At 32.3% G+C, this 20,446-nt stretch overlaps 2 protein-coding genes across 2 annotated transcripts; one reads left to right on the top strand and one right to left on the bottom strand.

The window, feature by feature from the left end:
* Positions 1 to 3,602: 3,602 nt before the first annotated feature.
* On the bottom strand, positions 3,603 to 6,534 carry LOC100776213 (transport inhibitor response 1-like protein). The gene is made up of 3 exons (XM_003526493.5): positions 5,867 to 6,534; positions 5,284 to 5,785; positions 3,603 to 5,139 (listed from the first exon to the last, which is right to left on the bottom strand). The coding sequence occupies exons 1-3, from the start codon at positions 6,370 to 6,372 to the stop codon at positions 4,384 to 4,386; spliced, it is 1,764 nt and encodes a 587-aa protein (XP_003526541.1). The 5' UTR covers positions 6,373 to 6,534; the 3' UTR covers positions 3,603 to 4,383.
* A 1,082-nt stretch (positions 6,535 to 7,616) lies between these two features.
* Positions 7,617 to 10,697, top strand: LOC100775667 (GEM-like protein 1). Its single transcript, XM_003526492.4, has 4 exons — positions 7,617 to 8,126; positions 8,201 to 8,302; positions 8,370 to 8,641; positions 10,224 to 10,697. Exons 1-4 carry the CDS (start codon positions 7,865 to 7,867, stop codon positions 10,395 to 10,397), a joined length of 810 nt encoding a protein of 269 aa, XP_003526540.1. The 5' UTR covers positions 7,617 to 7,864; the 3' UTR covers positions 10,398 to 10,697.
* Positions 10,698 to 20,446: the final 9,749 nt, after the last annotated feature.

Raw genomic sequence — 20,446 nt, 5'->3', positions numbered from 1 at the left:
AATAATACTAACATCTAATATAATATTTGCGACAGAGAAAAAAAGAAAAAAAAAACGAATGTAAAAAAGAATGAGAGAATTGTTTTTTTAAGAGAAATATAAAAGTTGAAGTTTGTTAAATAAATAGAAAATAAATAAACAGTTACCTAGCTATGGAAATGATCAATGGTAATTAACAAGTATGTAATTGTCTCTATTTCACATTTTTCTAACGGTTCCTTCACAATTATGACTTATTAACGAATGTTGTTAACTTCTTATTTACTATTTCTTAAAACTATTTTCTTCTTTAAATAATTTTTTGTCTTCTTTTAAATATTATGTATGTACATATTTAATATAACAACGGGCTTTATTAAAAACGTGAGAAAATGGAGCAATTGAGACACTTAATTATGCGTTACAATAATAATAAGTAAAAAGAATTTGAGGCTTAAGATAATTGCCTTAGGAGATAATTTCGGACCCTAGCCTTGGTTAGGTGTCACGCTTGAAAGACAGATGCTAAGATGTTGAGATGGGACGGAGTTAAAATTAGAGTTGAGAGTTCTAAAGATTCTAAAGGAGAAATTATTGTAATGGTCTTTTCTTAACCACTCTTTCACATCATGCAACTAAAGAAAAAGTTTTAATGGGATTTGAATTTTGAAGTTCTGTTCTAGATATTCCACAAGTGGGAGAGCTGTTTGATCGAACTAATGGGTTATTAGCATTGGAAAATAACTGGTTTGTGGTTCGGTTTGAAGGGAAATTTAACAAAACATGACATCAACATCAAGCCTTATGACTGTGAGCAACCAGCCATGGAGGATGACCCACCGATAGGTCAATTTTGATTCCACATTAGAGAAAAATTTATAATTGATTATAGGTTAAAACAATTTAAGTAATTTTTACGTTGAATCCACTATATTGAGTTTTACTTCTAATTTAAGAAAAGTTTATATGTTTTGATCCCGTTTGTATAGGAATGGACAAAGATACTGAAGCAGACAATAATGCTACTTTCTTTTTTTAAAACTTTTTCTTCAATGGTTATCTGTATTATGATTAGCCTTTGAACTTTGAAGGGAGTAGAATCTGCAACTTATCTAAAAAAATCCTTACAATCTGACTTGACCTGAGTGATTTACTATTTATTGAGAGGAGGCCTCTTCTTAAGTTTTAACATTAGTGCATGTCTCATGCCTTCAATTGGGCATATATTTTAATGATGCTGAAGAGGGTTCTTCTTCCTTTGTTATATATCCTGGATTTCTGCTAAACTAAAAAACATTGGACCTTTCAGAAGAAAGTCTCCAATAACCAGTTCTTATTCTTCATTTTTAGACATTTGATATGGCAGTGTAAGCATCAAACTGAATACTTTTGGAGGAATTAATGATTTAGATAATACTGAAGTTCAGTCTTGGTAATTCTCTAATTTTCTACTTTCTAGTTGAGCATATTATTTATTATTCCATGTGATACCTTTAAATAATTGAGACCATTCATGTAAGAATGATTGTGATAGACTCCTAACAAAATGATATTCTCACATGACACATACTAGCCTGTCTGAGATATATACGCAAGTGAAATCTCTTAGCATCCCGTTCTAATGCAGATGTTATAGAGGAAAGTTAGACAATATTTAATGTAAAAAGAATAGAAGATCAATGCATTCTATAACACTTCATAGTTTATATAATAAAATTGTGAATTTGGAAATAAACATTGTACCTTCAATGTTAGTATACAGGATACTATTATTTATAGAAATCTGCAATTTTCCTTCAAAAGCCATTTCCTCCGAATATCATGGTCTGTAACATAAAATAAGAGATGGGTTTCAGTTAGGAAAAGACAAAGATCAATGCTGAATTGGTGCTTGAAAAGAATGCGTGACTAATAAGTTAATTCCACATGAACTACAATAGTGGAGGAGCTTAATACAATAGTTATATAGTAATAGCATAGCACACTACAACATACTTTAGTGGTTGACCCCATGCTTAGATCAACCATGAAATGTGCTTAACTACACCAAATTTGTGGAAAACCAAAACCCTTTTGTGGCTCCACCGACCATTTCCTAACATTTCCTTTCCCTACCAAGACACCGACACCAGCTATGGCCAATGTCACTCACTTGCCAAGCAGTTACTGGCTTCCTTGTTTGATATTTTGTACCTCTACCATTATTTTATCAACTATGAATAATATCATTATTTGATAAAATGCATGATTATAAAATATCTTAATATGCACAAAGCTATAAAAAATGTATCTCAATCCATTACCGTACACACGGCCCACACACTCTAATGACCATGTTGTGGGGCCCAAACCCAGATGGGTCCTCACCAATCAGCCCAAAGAACTTCAACTTTTTAGCATTGCAACAACTCATTATCATTTGTTATGATCATCGTTTATGCGTGCTTAGAAAACAGTATAATGCATGTGCTAACCCTATCGGGTTGCGTGTTTATACTTTATGCATTATTCTTTCCATTTAGATCATGTAATTTTGATGAAATTTTTTATTGAACAAGTTATGGAATGGTCTGCGGGCTGCCTAGGGGGTAAGGCAAGATCATAATTAGTAATTAGTAGAGTCATTAAAAGCATTTGACGGCCATATGAGTGAACCAAGTGTTAAGGTGAAAGAGGACCGTCCCCGTCTAAGGCCATACCAATTTGCTTTCTTCTCTCATTTTCCTTATTCTTTTTTTCCACCACTTTTCTTATAGGATCAGGATAGTGATGGTTACTCGCAAGAGAATAACTAATGCTACGATTTGATTTGTTATGCCTCCATTTACGTTTACATCATGACAAACATTACAATTTTGGTAAATGTCATGTTCTGTCCTTTCCTTCTAGAACTTGCTTTTAAACTAAGGTAAAAAAAATGTTACTGTTGGGATAAATTTTTTGTTTATTTCCCTAAAATAGTTTTTAAAAGTTTTTAACATTTTACATAATTACTGTTTTTTTTTAAAAGGCATAATTACTGATTTATTTATTTTTTATCAATACACTTTCAAATACACAGGGAAAATGGTATTAATATTACAATATAAGCGTAAGACTTTAATTCTAAGGTAATTGCCATGAACGGGATTTTCCTTGCCACGATCAATATGGATAGGCCTAATAATGAGAACTGAATGTATCATTTGTTGTCTATGTTCCCCGCACAAGCTACTTATCCTCAGCAACGTAATCTGAGTCATTGAAGGTGAGGGTCAGACTAAAAAAGGAAGTGGATAAATTGATAAAATTGCAAAGGGGGTCACTTGTTTAGGCGAGAGCATGTGCATTTGGCAATGGTCCACTTGGCGCAGCAGAAAATGGTTAGACAAGAAAGAAAAGCGAAACTTTGCTCCCCCATCACTTGTTTCATTTGCACAGTCAGATCCCACTTTGATCTTAGAAGAGTTTACTTTTATCATTTTGCATTATTCCAGATTGAATATCAACAAAGCAGAAAGAAAGAATTTTTTTCCTAATTATGAGAGTGCGAGAGAGAAGCCATCAAATTATTGGCTCCCTCACACCATTTGGAATTGATTGCAACTAATAAAGTCCAGTGCTCTGCATAAACCAGATAGTAATTGTGAATAAAATAGAATATCATACATATAATCAACGGGCGTTCAGTTTCACACTCAATTGATCATTCTACATTCAGAAAATGAAATGGATAAACACAACCCCAGTATGCAAGTTAATTATATGGTCCATGCATATTCTGGCATTTATTAACCATGTAGCAATTGCTAACTAAAAAAAAAATTCAAAAGTCAGGAGCTACAGAAACACATCTGAGAAAACATAAGGGGGACGCATATTCGCTTATATCAGTCTGGTGATAGGGTTCTCACCACCCACAGCTTAAACTAACTATCATCTGAGTCAGCATACACAGACTAAGTCCTTCAAAAAGCGAATGCTTTCCCTTTTCTACTGGTACGGTGAAGTTGGAGACAAATAATGCTTATTAACAAATCCTCAAAGCAGCTTCAGCAATCTCTAACTTCCTCAACTATGATAGTGAAGTTCTTCATGATAAAATGAATAAAAAAGAGGACATAATAAATTTTAGCTATAGTGATACAACATTGGATGGTCCGATACCTACAGGAATTTTTATCATCTGCATCATTCTCAGCACACCCTCTCCCGTTGATATTCCCCAAGCTCTGTCCCATAAACAAGAATGCAGAATTTGAAATGCTTTGCCACATAATAGAATCTATAGTCCTCTATGGCCTGCCATCACAACAGTGTTGGCCAAAAACAGCTGAGTTCTTAGCTCAACTTTTTCTGACATTGACAGTACAAATCATCAATCTTGTGGCAGGTTTATCTAAAAACTAGTTAAGTTTCAAAGAATCAGCAAAGGATGGTAACAACTTTTGGAGCATCATCCCGTGGCCCGTCCAGAGACCGATACATGTACAGAATCTCTATACCATCAGCTTTGTCCTCTTCACTATTAATGACTTCCAACACCAGATGGGGCAATGTCTGCGCAACTTCTTGGCAAGCTTGGCGCGTCAACTTACATGAGGACATCCAGAGGAACCTCATGTTGTAAAAGTGATGCAAGCCAGAATGCAAAGCTCCATCCCCAAATGGACTGTCCCTGATTTCAAGCTTCTGCAGATTAGGACATCCTTGTAGAACATATTGGAGTCCAAGGTCAGTGTCTCCAGCAAAGGCAACTGACAGCGTCCTAATCAACTTCCCATACGTCCCAATGTAACTAAAAGCCCGGTCAGTCAGCAAACCAGACACAGCAAGCCGAGTGAGCTTCTTGCAGTTCATAACAATGGCACCAAAACCCTCATCCATGGGTTCTAGTGTCACAGGGTCCGGCCGATACTGCCCAATTATACACAACCGAAACACCACAAGATCCGGGCAGTTGTTTGACATGGCCACCACAGCAGCATTCGTCATCCTCTGGCAGAAAAACAGAATCGACTGCAGTTTCCTACAACCTCGAGAAATCGCCTCAAATCCCACCTCAGACACGGGACCTTCTATCTCCTCCCTGGTATTGACAGGGAAAACCCGAAGCTCACGCAAATCCTTGCAAGTCTCAGCCACCGCTTGAAGCCCTTCATCGCATATGGTATCTAGGACCTGCACAAGACCAAGACACTTTAATTCCAAATTACTAATTCACAATTCAATTCAAACAGCAAGCAAACAAGGAAATGCAAGGCACCAAAGCACTAATTCCCAATTCAATTCATACAATGAACACAAAAACAAGACAAAAGATACCCAAAAGGTCTGTAGCTTATGACAGTGCCGTATAACCGATTTGAGCTGATCCGCACTGATATCAGCAAAACTGAAATTCAAGGATATGAGATTGGCACAAGCTGGATAAATAGCAGGGAGATAATCCGCCCAAAACTCCCTAAACCCAGACAAACAAACCAACGATTTACAAGAGGCGAAGGCAGACGCAAAATCCAGTTCCTGATCCAGCTCCGAAGCACTGAAGGATCCAGTTCCCAGATGCGTCAGCTGCGGCGCTCGATGCATCAACCGGTGCAGCTGAGACATCGAAACATAACGATTCAGCCTCAGCTTCCTCAACAAGGGAGACCGCGCCACCAGCCTCTCCAAAGCATCGAAATTAACGGGACACTCCACGCAGTCAAAAACAAGAGATTCCAAATGTGTCTGAGCATCACTCTCCGGAAAACACGATATCCAATCCATTTCCTCGTCGCCAACCTCAACCACGCATTCCACTAGTTCAAGCACTCTCAGCAATCTGTAAGAATTCAAGATCCCAAATTGGTCAGTAATAAGATTAAAAAAATACTGTATATAAGAACAAGTAAGAAGAATGAACCTGCAGTTGGAGGTGAGGGCGGCGAGGCCGGTGGTGCCGAAGCCTTCGCAGCACGTGAGAACGAGGTCTTGGAAGGAGGGGAAGGAGTGGGAGAGGAGGATGAGGTCGTGGTCGGTGAGGGACATGCGTTTGAGGTGGAGTTTGTTGAGGGAGGAAGGGTAAGATTGGGAGAGTGCGGTGGCCCAGGGGGTGAAGTGGGCCCCCCAGTTCAGGGGCATGAGGTCGAAGTCGGCGAAGCGGGGCTTGCCCTTGATGGTCAGGGACCGGACGCGGGGGAAGCGGGCGGTGGCGCGCCGGGGGGAAACGGCGTAGCAGTTGCCGATGAAGAGGTCGGGGCGGGTGAGGGCCTCGGCGCGGTACCAGGACTTGCAGACCAGTGAGGCGGCGTTGCGGTCGCGACGGGAGGTGAGGAAGTGGAGCACGCTTTCCAGGACGTTCTCCAGGACCTGTTCCGGCAGAGGGGAGAGGGATCGCTGCTCGTCATCGCCGTCGTCGATTTGCTTCATCTTTTTGGTTTCTTAGAGAGTCGGGAAGGATTAGCTATAGAGTCTGTGTCTCCTCTCCCTCCTTATTACACCCCTTTCTGCCTTTTTCTTCTTTTATTTTACATTTTTTTTAACTCTCTTTATTCTATAGTATAATACAATTTAATTCAAACATAAATATCTTCCATGCAAGCTAATATTACCTGAATGAGAGAAGATTATTTATAGGCAATCAAATTTTGTTTTTAAATATTTAACATAGTTGTGTATATTTAAGACTTAAACTTGATATTATTGATTAAGCTGACACAAATTTCCACTAATTAATCTTAGGAGTGTACAGTAGTTCACTAGATGGTTTTGGGTCAGATTTGTTAAAACTCATTATCCAAAACAACTAAAACACTTACATTCGGCTAATTTTGAAATGCTCTTTTAGTTTCTTAATGATCATTATAGTGTGGATTATGGAGTGGACAACATAATTTGACCTGTTATTGCAAGTTGTCAAATTTGAAAAGCTAAAAGGCATAGGATAATCTTCTGCTAACTACTTCTTCAATTCTGGACCTAGAATTGTTTGAGAGAGATTTGATTTAAAATTTAACACTTACTTCTTTAATTTATTAGTGGTCTCAACTTTCTACCATGAAAATATGACGCGTCTCTTTCTTTCCCTCTCTCGTGACCCTGATCTATTTTTTACCACGTTTTTTTGTTTTTTTACGCTTTTCTTACCACTATTGTTGATTCCTTGTAATGTGTCCTTTTTACCTTCAAAGTAAGAAAATTAGTACTATTGTATAGTCTGAAGATTGATTCATTTTGAATAAAACATGTAAATTTTGTCTAAACATAATGACACAATTGATAATTATTATACAGAAGGAAAAACATCAAAGGAACCTTTAACAAATTAGTTAATATTTCTCAACAAATTTCACATTATGATGGTCCAATTCATTTGCTATGTTCCTTATTCTAGTAAGAGATTGTGATGGCCCAATTCATTTGTTAGAAAATAGTACGTGTCATAATTAGTGGACGTTTGCTAACAACGATTTGTCATCAATAATGTAAAGTAAAACCATTTTATGTTGAAAATTTCAAATTTACAGAGCTTCTTTCTAATTACTCTTGTGTAATTTAAAAGAATTTATAGAGAAATAACAAAAGTTTCTGCAAGTAGACAGACGTAACCATGTTCAATACAGACCCTCTTTACCTTTATTATTGGGGCTATTTTTATCAGAGGCCTGCTATTCATCACAATTTGGCCCAATGAGTAGAGAGAAGCCCGTTGTGTTAGTTTGGAAAGTGAAAGTGAAGCCTAAAAAAAACACAACACAACGAGTAGATCCAGAAAGAGCGTTGAAACATTGAACCTTTTGAATGAGTTGGACGGTTTCGCAGAAATTGACGTTTGAATTGTAGTCGCACGCACGTTTCATCATCCTCTCGCAATCGCCAATACTCCGATCCCCAACCAGAGAAAACCTAAGCGAACAACAACATGAGTGCTGACGCCCCACCCCAAACCCAAGCCACCAACACCAAACCGGAAGAATCTCAATCTCAATCTCAGTCTCAGCCTCAGCGTCACTCCGGCGATTATGCTCCATACCCTAAACTGGACCCCACCGATGTTGCGCCACCACAACAACCACTGAACACTGAATCTCGCGCTCCCATTTCCGAAGATGCTGCCACTACTATGCCCAAAGACTCCAATCCCTATGTCACTCCTGCTCCCGTCACTGCTTCTTCTACTAAGAGTAACTCCTTTTCCTGATTTTATTTGCTATCATCCATGGACACTGCCTCTAACTTATGCCCTTTTTGCGCGCAGCTACTTTAGATTCGGTGAAAGACGTTCTCGGGAAATGGGGGAAGAAAGCCGCCGAGGCCACCAAGAAGGCCGAGGATCTCGCCGGCAACATGTGGCAGCACTGTATGTATTCATTTCATTTCCTCTGATTATTTATTTATGTATGTTTAATTAATTTTGCGTGGAACAGTGAAAACGGGACCGAGTTTTGCTGATGCTGCCGTGGGGAGGATTGCTCAGGGAACTAAGGTTCTTGCAGAAGGAGGGTATGAAAAGATCTTTAGGCAAACATTTGAGACAGTTCCGGAGGAGCAGCTTCTCAAAACTTATGCATGCTACTTGTCTACCTCGGCTGGACCTGTGATGGGAGTCTTATATTTGTCAACGGCTAAGCTGGCATTTTGTAGTGATAACCCACTTTCTTACCAAGTGGGTGACCAGACTCAATGGAGCTATTATAAGGTATAACCTTCTTATTGGCCTGTAATACAATATATGATACACATATGCTGACCATCTTGTGTCATTATGTGAATGCCTTCATTTTCTATGATTATTATTTTTTTTATAAAATTGGATTCAGCTGATAGAATTGCATGTGTTCCTAAGTGAATGCAAAAATTTATTTAGAGATGGTCATTTTAATAGCTTGATTGGGGTCAGGTCCCAAGTTCTGTTATGTTGCATTTCTTGGAACTAAATGATTATATTTAGTAGTGATGGTCTTTCGTGCTTATTGATCTTGTTTGAAATTTTAAGTCAAGACTCTACATGTATGATACATAATTCTTCTAATTTTGGGGGGTTGTGAGGACGAGGATTGAGAAGAGTGGAATTCATTAAAGAGCTACAGTTTTGCTTGTCTTTGTTCATATTTTTACACTCTATATAGTTTGGCACTCTACTTTTGAACTCTTGTCAATGATGATGATGATGATCGAGTACAGTTGATGTGTGCTCTGGTAGTCTGTTTGTCAGGACCCAATTTGATTGGCTTTAAACTCTGGGCTGGTTATGTAGAATGGAGAAGTATATTTAAGAATTATTGTGTTATGTAAGAATCATTATTTTATTAGGATTTTGTTGTATAGCCAATTAGTATTTAGATGTAGGATGATAACCAAGAATACTTCTCGTAAGCCAGTTACTTCAAAAAACCACAAACTGGATAAGCTTAAAGGACAAGACAAAAAATCTAAATATTTACTATTAGTTAGGCAAAGTCTAAACGTTAATCACTTAAGGTTTAAGTTACTCCCTCCTATCCTTTTTACAAGACTCAATTAATTAATTCACTAAGTTTGAAGAAATTAGTTAATTTTGTTATTAACATTAAATTTATTGTTAGTTTTCTCTAAGATTAATGAGACATACTCTTTTCTTCTTCTTTTTAAAATATTTTTATTAGTTTAATTATTTTAATCTCTTATCATTAATATATTTATTGCTTTAATTTTTATTAGCTATGTATGCAGAGAGTTAAAGTAAAATTTCCAACATACTTTTCAAGCAAGACAAAGTTAGACTCCCATAGAGCTTAAGACATTTAATGTATTCCACTTACTAAAAAAAATTAACATACCCCTACTGCCAAAAGGCTCCTACCTTGCGAAGGTACATTGGAGGGTTACTTAAATGATTTTTAATAAAAAAAATTAGACGGTACTAATGGAAATTGAAGTCTTTGTGACCTTTATAGTTTATATGTTGAACGTTTTCGTCCCTCATTCACTTAAATTCATTTTTTGTAGGGCTATTAAACAAACTAAACACCTAATCGTATTTAGCTTTTGGACAAAACTCTCAAATTAATTCTCCCTCTGTTAAGTTGGTCCACATTTTAGATTAAACAATGTGTAGTTTATAATTTCCATCCTTTTATTCATATTCGTAGAATAAGATCCTAAGGAGATTGATCCCCACACTTATATATATATATATATATATATATATATATATATATATATATATATATATATATATATATATATATATATATATATATATATATATTTCCTAATATGCTTTTCTTCCCATGCATTAGGTGGTCATTCCATTGCACCAGCTGAGAGCTGTAAACGCATCCACAAGCAAAACCAACCAATCTGAAAAATATATACAGATTATCTCTGTTGACAACCATGAATTTTGGTTTATGGGCTTTGTGCACTATGACAGCGCTGTTAAAAATATTCAAGGAGCATTGCAGCCTCATTGACAAACAAGGGATTGAAAAGCACCATGTATTGTTTATACCAGAGATGAGGTTTGTGTTGATAAATTATCCATCCATCAAAGAAACATTTATATGTTTATCTTTACGTGGTTAGTTCGCTAGTCTAGTTTGTGGAGCTGTTATTATTGTATTAAAATTGAAACTCATTCAGTGTTCACATGATATATTTGCTTTACCTTGTTGCTTTCTGAAAGCGAGAGTCAATTGATTTGTTGTAAGTTGAATTGATATATAGACGGTGGATTTACATTTAAATCTATTAAAATATCTTTTTTTTTTGTATATTTTGAATTTGGGTGATTTAACTAGTTAACTTTTAAACGTTGATAGAATGAGGGAATTCTTTAACTTTTGTTACTAGCGAACGATTTTAAAAGAATTGGCAGGTTCAGTGTTGGCTACCTAGGAATTATTTGGGTGGCCTTGGCCCATGTGGGTCTCACAGTCTTCGTTGTCGAGGAATTCAAAAAGCCGAGAAAGACATAACAATATTGTTGGTTTTCCATGTTCTCAATAATGAAGGCCCATAGAGCCAAGATCACAAACATAACAAACAAGGTATGGATAATAATAAATTATAATAAAAAAAAAAAACAAGGACTTACGCTAATAACGGCGAAAAAACTGCATCCGTGTTTGAAAAACAAATATGTTTGAACGGTGATGAAAGCTACAAGACGTAGGATGACAGTTTTGTAATTTGATTTTAGAAAAAGTATGCATGTTTAACATTTAAAGCCTAAAATAACATTCAAGAAATGAAAAACAAAATAAAAATAGGATGCTGTTTCAGACCAGAGAAAGCCCTTTAATTTATTTCATAATCCCCATCAATCCAACATGTACGATATATCCTGCAGGGAGACGGTAGTATTAATTTTTTAATTCATTTAAAAGTTGGTTTTGGAGGCTTTCCTAAGCAATACTTCTAAATTTTAATTAATCATTTCAATAATTATCAATTTTAAGTACAAAAAAAAAACTAAATGCTTTTTAGGATAATTTCTACTTATACCTCTAATATTAAGTGAAATTATATCCTATATCACTTATTATTTTAATCTCTCTTTATCTAACTGCACAAGTAGTTAAGAAAAGTTCATATTAAACAAAAAGAAAACAATATTAGTATATAAATCAAGCTTGTAAATGTATAACGTCCCAATATGTCATTGGGATCCTGTGTCATTGCATTGGAGGGTTTCTTCCCATTTTCTCATTTACAAAAAATAAAAAATTCTATCTAAAAAGTGTGTGTTGTCCTAAAGATTATCTATTGAAATTTTGTTAAATATCTGGTAACGTATCATTTTTTTGGTACAAAAATAATGTGAGTATCACTAGCCCCACTTTTCCTATTTTAAAAATTGTTTTTTATGAAATATTTTTATTTTAATAAGAGAATCTTTTAGAAGAAAAAAAATAATGAAGCTCTTTACTATACGGTCCCCACTTATTTTGAACTTGGACGAAGCTAATTCATAGGGACTAACTAACTAAATGGCCCTGACAATATCTGACAGTTAGTCAGATTAAGATGAGATCAGAAGCGTTCTCCAGGTCCATCTTCAGTACTGTTTATGAGCTATTGTTTAGATAGAGTAGGTCATTTTGGCCCATCTCTAAACTCAATTAATCAAAACCCAGAACGCTTGTCTCAATTATTAATTTTCAACAATCACAGTTCATTTGCTGTAAAAAAAAACAACACAATTCACAATCTAGTACAGGAAAAAAAATGTACTTATTACAACAAAAGTTGTAGCAATTTAAAGTAGTAAAATTTTTTTTCAATTGTTTGATGATTTTATGTGTATCCATAAATACTGAGATCAATATCTGCTATCAATCTAACTCTTTTAATAATGGAACTCTAAAGAGAAAATCATCTTTCTAACTTTTCAAGTATAAAACTAGTCTTGAACTCTTCTAGTCTATGTTTGGTGTATTTTGTCTCAAATGAATGCTTCCATTTATAATGTCAAAATGATATGAATTTGGGTCTTTTCTCAAATAAAAAAGAAAAAAATTATTTAAAATAATTTTATATCTCTTTATCTTTATAAAAATAATAATTGTCTCGTATCTTTTATTGTGAGAAGCTTCTTGATACAAGACAAAATAAATCACAATTACTCCCATGACTAATTACAATAATTAATCATGTGATCCTGATATGTATAGTAGAATTGAATATTATTCTTATTTTATGGATAGCTTTCACATTTTTTAAATAATACTCCCTTTTTACATTGGTGCTAGCAAAAAATATTTATTTGATTAAATTAAATTCTCTAATTTAATTATCAACACAAGTTTTACCTACACTAATCAATTATAGACACAAGTTTTTTGAAGTTTTACCTAAGTAGTTATAGGTAGAAGTCATTTTTAGTTTTACTAAATTTACCTATATCAAATAATGATAGGTACAAGTCGATAAGTTTTACGTGCATTAATTAGTTGTAGGTAGAAGTATTTTTCAATTTTACCTACACTAATTTATAACGGTAGGCAAAAGGAGTATGTAGGCATAGATAATTTTTCTTGTAGAATTATTTTCTTTTGCAAAGATTGCAACACTCGTTTATGTGTGGTCCTGCATTTTCAATATTAAACCAATAGTAAATTAATTAGGTAGACGTCTAACAACACTCCTTAACATTCAGATAGCATGAAGTAACATTTTTTACCTTTAAGAACCAATAAAAGAATAATAAAATATTTCCTTTTATCATTTATAGTTCAAGATTAACTCCAGAGTATATTATTATTATCAAATTCTAATAAGTTAGCACATTTAATCAATGAATGACTTCAAAAAAAATTTTCTTATTTCATTTAATTGTTTTGTTCAAAGTCTTTATTCTATCATGAAGCTTAAACCCATCACCTAGAGTTGGTGGATTCCTTCTTGATTAATCATTAATTCTACAAGTATTTAATCATATTCAATATTCATTCAACTAGTGTCTTAATGCATTAGGTATCCAAAATTAAAATATAACAAATAACTTGTTAATTACTATGATAATCTCAAGTCAAATGAAACAATTATATTTCTTCTTAAAAATTTCATATTGACATATCAAGGTAATATTAACTATTAAAATTTTTTAATTGAGTCAATTCAATAATAACATCCACATACATATCATCTATATATGCAATTTAATAAATAAAATTTATTAATCTTTATCCAATAAAGATCATTACATATATATTAATGTATCTGGATTATTGATGTCCAATTCAGAATAATCTTACAATAAAAAATAATTTAGATTAAAATTACAAATGACTTATTTCTCATTATTATAATATCTATCATAATAACAAGTCTCTAATTTTAATCAAGAACTTATCAAATTACCAATTTAATAAAATAATAAATATTATAATAAAATAAAAAATAATTTTTTACTAAAATTAATAACATGATAGATTTGATCTTGTAGTTAATTTCTACCATAAATGATAAAAGAAAATGCATGAATTAGGAAGAAATCATTCTCAAAATTCTCACCTATGAAATCATTATGTTTCCTTTGAAATTGGAATAAACCTGTTAATATTTTGTTATTATAGGTGCAGCCTTTTTCTATCTTAGCAAAGTCTAATAATTCTCAAAACTCATAAGAATAATACGAGCACAAAGAAATTCATGTAAGCTTCAGAGTATGCTCCACTTGGCCTGGCTGAACATATTGTTGGTATGCCCTAACGAGTTTAAGGTGAAAATGAATTATTTTATATATATGCCAAATTTTCTCATGACCTTATTTTATATAAAAGCTGTGTATGTGCTTGTACCCTCCGGTTGTATTCCAACATATCATATTGCATTTTCATTTTTAAGCTTCTTCCTGCTATCGTATCGTATTTAAAGTTGAGAGATTGTGTATTCTCTCGATGAAGTATGGACACAGACCATTAAAGTCATTGTCCGACCGACCATTTACTCTGTTGTTAATCAACTCGTTGCCACAACCTAGAGGAGTTCAGTCTCATTCAAACCAATAACATGTCATCATAATAACCTCCTAGGGGAGCCATTTATAGGGATCTCAAGACAACCACCACGACAATTACGAAAAAAATCATCCCGAGAATATCGTGAATATACTCTAGACACGAAAGGGGATATAGTCCTGTTTATTTTTTGCCTAAGATGAATATAGAACACACATCAAATGCTTCTGGCTAGTTATGTCTTCCAAATCATAGGAAAAACATATATATAAAAACCGTGTCATCTTAACTTGACATTTACACGTTAAATAGGTAAAAAAAAAAAAAAAAGAGAGAGAGTGAGAGAGATAACTATAAAATTTTCACAAGATAAAGTCAGTTAAAAAATTTACTCAAAATATTATTTTCGTTCAATATCAGAAACAAAAAAATTGCAGTTTTTATTTGACCAATACAAGTGTAGAATACAGGACTACCTTCATAAATGTTAGTCAACTAACACTTCCATTTAATGCAAAGGCACCTAAACATGACAAATCAACGAAAGTAGGAGTAAGAGGTAAGGCTAAGACCTGTGTTAGTGTCTAATGTGTACAGTCTCGGTCGTTCCCCGACACAATATTCAGCTAGAGCTCCTTTCGTTGACTTCCACAGTCACATGTTTTGTTATGTTATTCGAATGCACCAGATTTGTAGTATTATTACCAAAGTCAGCTCAAGTTAAAGATGACAATGTAATAACTATTCATGACAAAAATAAGGAAATTGGAGCTCGGGTCAAATAAATTTTAGTTTGCTAAAGTTATTATGTGTTATGATGACAGCGAAAGTTCTTAGATCTTAGGCATGCAAATTACATTGCAAATTCTGAATTGGAATCCAATTTTCTGGTCAAGTGGATAATTATTTTTAATATGATCTGTACTGCTACTACATATTGTTTACGGCCTAAGAATTTAAAAAGTTCTAGTTAATTAACTGGAAAATGTGAAGCGGAATACAATGCAAAACATTTTTTTCTCTCATTCATGAGCCAGGTCAAATATGAAAAACAAGTTAAGGAATATAAGGAATAGGTAGAAATAGTACCATAGTTTTTTTAATAAATTAGTGTGAATAAGTTAGATGGCAAGATCATCCCAACTTAGCAAATTGATGTTTGATGTGTTAGTGTCTAATGTGTATACAGTCTCGGTGTGAATTAGTGTCAAAGTTAAAAAGATGATAATTGATGTTTTCTTCAACTTTTAGATTGATAGATAAAAAAGAAAGTTTTCTTTCAAAAATTGATAGATAAAGATAATGTTTTGATGAATATTGTTTCTTAAAACTGATTTATAAGCATCCAAAATGATAAAAAAAAAAAACTATTGAAAACATTTATACTATTGGAATTATCAAAGTCTATAAAAATATCTTTCTTAATAAAAACTACTATATAGATTAAGGTTAGAATACCCTAAGAAAAGTAATTAATTTCTCCTTCTCGTAAAAGTCGTTTATAATTTTTTAAGATATCATTTATTACTTTGGTATTTTATATACTCCGTATGATTATTTTTAGTATTTTTTAATATAATTGAGAAAATAAATTTTAATGTTATCGTAAAATTTTAAAATAACAAATATATAGGACATCTTTTTAAAATGACTGTTAAAAAATATATGACTTAAATATACTTTTTTGTTACATGTAGTTTCATGGATTTGTAATTTTAGTCCTTCAAAATTTAAAATTTTATTATATTATTATTTTGTTGTTAATTTTTTAACAAAAATGATTAACGTAACATATTAACGATGACATGATATTAATATGTTAAAATAATAGATGTGTGATAAATTAATATAAATACAACTGTGCGACATTAATATTGTTAATGTTATATAGATATATATTATTGTCTATGTATATTATTATTGTATATCACGTCAATCATTTTTGTTAAAAATTAACAATGGATTAATAATTAACCAAAATTATTAAAAACATAAAAAACTAAATATGTTATAAAAATCTTTGAAGGACCAACAAGTCAATTAAGTTATTCATTCATTAGCTAGATCGTCTAGATTCTTTGTTTGCCCGGAGTTCCTTAATCATTGTCTTACATGTATTGATTCTTTATTCCTGTTTGATTTAATATAATTATCATTCTTTAAAAAAATGCATAAACGAAAAGTAGATTTAAGCCATAATACATTAAAAATTGATGTTAACATTTTCATGAAAAGATATATATATATAGAGAGAGAGAGAGAGAGTAGTACTAATGTGGAGTAGCATGGAGTTAAGCATTTATTGTAGTTGCTCCTTTCCCCATACTGCTATCGTTAGAATTAATGCATGGTTCCGCATAGGGACGAACGCGTTATCCTTAATCTTGGTCTCCGCCACATTTTGGTCTTCATTCGGAAGCGCGTTTGTGAACTTGGAGTTCCTTCATCCTGGGATTTGTCTCGTGGTAGATTCAATGTATTTGCCTCTAATGTAATTAATACAATTATTTTCTCAGTGATCTTGCATACAACTTTAAAACGATACATGGCTGGTAAACAGGTAAAAGTTGTGGCAAAGGGGAGATGCTAATTAATTTAATTAATTGATTTATTTATTTTAGAAATAAAGATAACGACCTGCTTTCATTTACGTACGACTAATCAAATACCTTATCTGGGAGAGGCACCCCCATGGCCAGCACAGATCTATCACCGAATTTGTGCACCATTTTTATCATTTCTATAATAATATTTTACAATTCTTTTTATAACCAAACCCGTGAAGTGAGAGAGATATAGGTAAAGGAAAAAATAGAAAAGAAAAAGAAATGTATGTGATGGATATAGTTTAATATATTGACAATTAATTAGATACTACTCCGTGTTACCATATGTTTTTTAAAATTATTATTATAATTTTCAATAATATAACATTTTATAATTGATTGTATAAAATTATACATTTATGCTATCAGTATATTTTAATTAAAATTAAAATTAATAATATCATAAAAATAAAAATAGAGTATAAAAATCATATAACTCTTAAATAAATGGTTAATTTGATATACTACTAGTAGTATCTACTTTGCTTAGAAGTTGATAATCTTGTGGGTGACACAAACATTACCAACTACGGTCACTTCAACGTGATATTAATTTCTGTGAATTAGTAATCATCTGAGAGATTAATTAATGTGATTCTTTAAGTAAAACAACCCCCTGTGCATTCTTATAAGACAGTAACAAATTTGTTTGCAAGTGTACATCAAGGCATCAAGTCTTGTCAATTTAACTCAATTGCTACTACTGTACTCAATTTAAACTTTAAAGGGGTGCCAGTAAAATTTGTTTGGGCTTTACAGATGGTAGTTAAATTGATTGAGCATTACACTTGGTAGTTTTGCCGACAGTTGCATGCCCTTGAATAAATCAAACTGCTAAGTTATAAAGGAAAAACAACGACAAGTACAGATGTCTTCGACGAGATATTTCATATATTTTATTAATTGAAATTTCATTTGGTTATTTGGTAAGTAATTTTTTTAAAAATAATTTTAGTAATTTTTAAAACCTAACTTAAAATAATATTTTTTAAAACCTTAATATTTAGTTTCTAATTTTATATATATATTTTTATCTTTAATATATTTATCAAATTTATTATTTATTTTTTAAAATAAATTATGATTTTATTATTATTTAATATAGAATAAGAGGTCATGGGTTTATTATAGTTTATTTTATTTTGTTATATTATGTTTTAAATATTTTATATTGCATTCTTAATTTAACAATTATATTATTTATTTTATTAATTTAGCATTGATAATAATAGATGATAATTTTTTTATGTTACATTTTTTATCACTTATAATATTTAATCTATTATTTAAACACTATACTTTGTCTATTATTTTTTAAATAATTTTATATTTGATGATTTAGTTTAACTATTACATTAATTAACATAATAAAAATATAATGTCTATTTAAGTGTATTTTCTTATATTATTTTAAATTTGATTAAAAATATTTTAAGAAATAATATAAAATTAATAATAGAATATAAATATGTTTATTTTTATCATTTTACACTTTTCAATTGGTTTTACTAGACACTTATACTAAACAGTTGCAAACTTTTCATCTTCCAATTAGTAAATTGTTTTAAATAAAAGATGATCCGTATATTATTACTCAATTATAAATTATATTCGTCATTCTACTATATATAAGGTGAAATACATCAACTCGGGCATGGACATGTAGCTAGCTAGGAAAACTGTATAAAAAAACCTTATATAATTTTATTGTACTCAGCTTGCAATTTACTCAGTGAATAAAGATTCTTGTTGGTGTATCCTTCTATGATTTTGCTGTTTTTTTTTTTTTTTACATACCCCAAAAGGAGATGTTCTGGTGCACTAAAAAGACTCGTATTCTTTAATAATTAAGACAAGATAATTTATAAAAATCCCTTTACTAAATCAAATGAGGGCTCAAACTCTTTAACCCCCTTAGCGCTTAGCAATTGAGATTAAGAATAATTTATAAGCACTCTTCTCTCCTGACCAACTGGGATGTGCCTTTTAAAGATAAAACTGTGAGGCCTATACAAACGTTGAAGGTAAAACCCAAAATTCAGGTTCACTAAAGTGCTAAAGCAAACAACATCCAAAACCGAGGCCGCCATAAATTCTAAAGTGGACAAATATTTTAAGCGTGATCCTATCCATCACAATTTATAGGATGTATATTTCCGACTTTTTCTCAATTAAAATGTCTCATTTTGTTTTAAATAATTAATTTACGTCATTAACTATCTACTTTAGTTTTCAATTTTAATTTTATTATGATTGAAGAGTAAGTTATATTTTTTTTAAGAAAAAAGAGACTACTAACAAGATTTCTTGTCTCAAAACCATCCATTTTTTTATAAAAATATTATTAAAACAACTTTAATGTTATTTTAATAAATAATATTTTTAATTCTTTAATTAGTATTAGTATTATTAAAATATTAATTAAGAATACCATCTAAAAAATTATTGAGTATGGATTTTAACGAATTTGAATTGACCAATAAAATTCTAGATGAATTCATGAGGGAAAATAAATAAACTCATTTCTCAAATTTAAATAGATTAAAGATAAAAATGAACCCAAAAAAATGCGACACTACACCAATCAAAACCTTAATCATATCCACACTCTGCATATTCAAAATACGAGGGAAAACTGCATTCTGAAAGGCCTTTATTATGCATAAAAGCATACCAGCAGGGAGTTTATATGCATATAAACTAAAAAGAAAAGGGAAATGAAAGAAAAAACGTACGGTAGTTCAGGTCATGTCTATATTACATAAAGAATATATGTAAGCTTTAATGCATTCTCAACTCTTCAACTGAAAAGATGATCGCGAACGTGCAATAGAAATGCTAACATTTATACAGGTACAGGAATTGAAGTTTCAGCGCCTAACAACGTTTGAAAATCAACCTAAATCTTTCCAATAGTTGTGTTTCAAAATCAGAAATCGTTGAACATAGTTAACGATAAAATTAAAGGAAAAAAAAGAAAAGAAATAACCAATAGTTAAGGAAAAGTAGATAGAGCAGCATTAACGTGGTGCAGTGTTATCAAAATCAGAAAAAGTCTGCATGTCTGATCTGCAACACTGTGATCTGCGACGCAACAGGCAAACAGTGTACCAGTTTGCCGCGTGAAACGCCCACTCATCATAGTTTTCGATTACTTTCTCGCTTTTTCACACATGCGAGAATGGAATTTAAATTACTACTATTTTCAAATGATAAATCTAACAAACACTCTTCTCGATTCTCATTAGAGATAAAAAGAAAATAATACTACTGCCAATGAAGCAGCAACAGCGACCAAACACATAAAGAGAAGAAATGAACTGAAAATCCGTAGAACAATTAATAATGGAGGACGCGTTACCTAGTCTTGAACAAAACCCGGAAACAACGTCAAAAGGAACATAAAATATGGGGAGGATTCAATCAGACCAAAAGAAAATGGTGTCACTTCAG

The sequence above is a fragment of the Glycine max genome, chromosome 6, assembly GCF_000004515.6.
Source record: "Glycine max cultivar Williams 82 chromosome 6, Glycine_max_v4.0, whole genome shotgun sequence".
Classification (NCBI taxonomy): domain Eukaryota; kingdom Viridiplantae; phylum Streptophyta; class Magnoliopsida; order Fabales; family Fabaceae; genus Glycine; species Glycine max.
The sequence above is the reverse complement of the archived record's forward strand: the minus strand, read 5'-3'. Positions and strand labels throughout refer to the sequence as shown.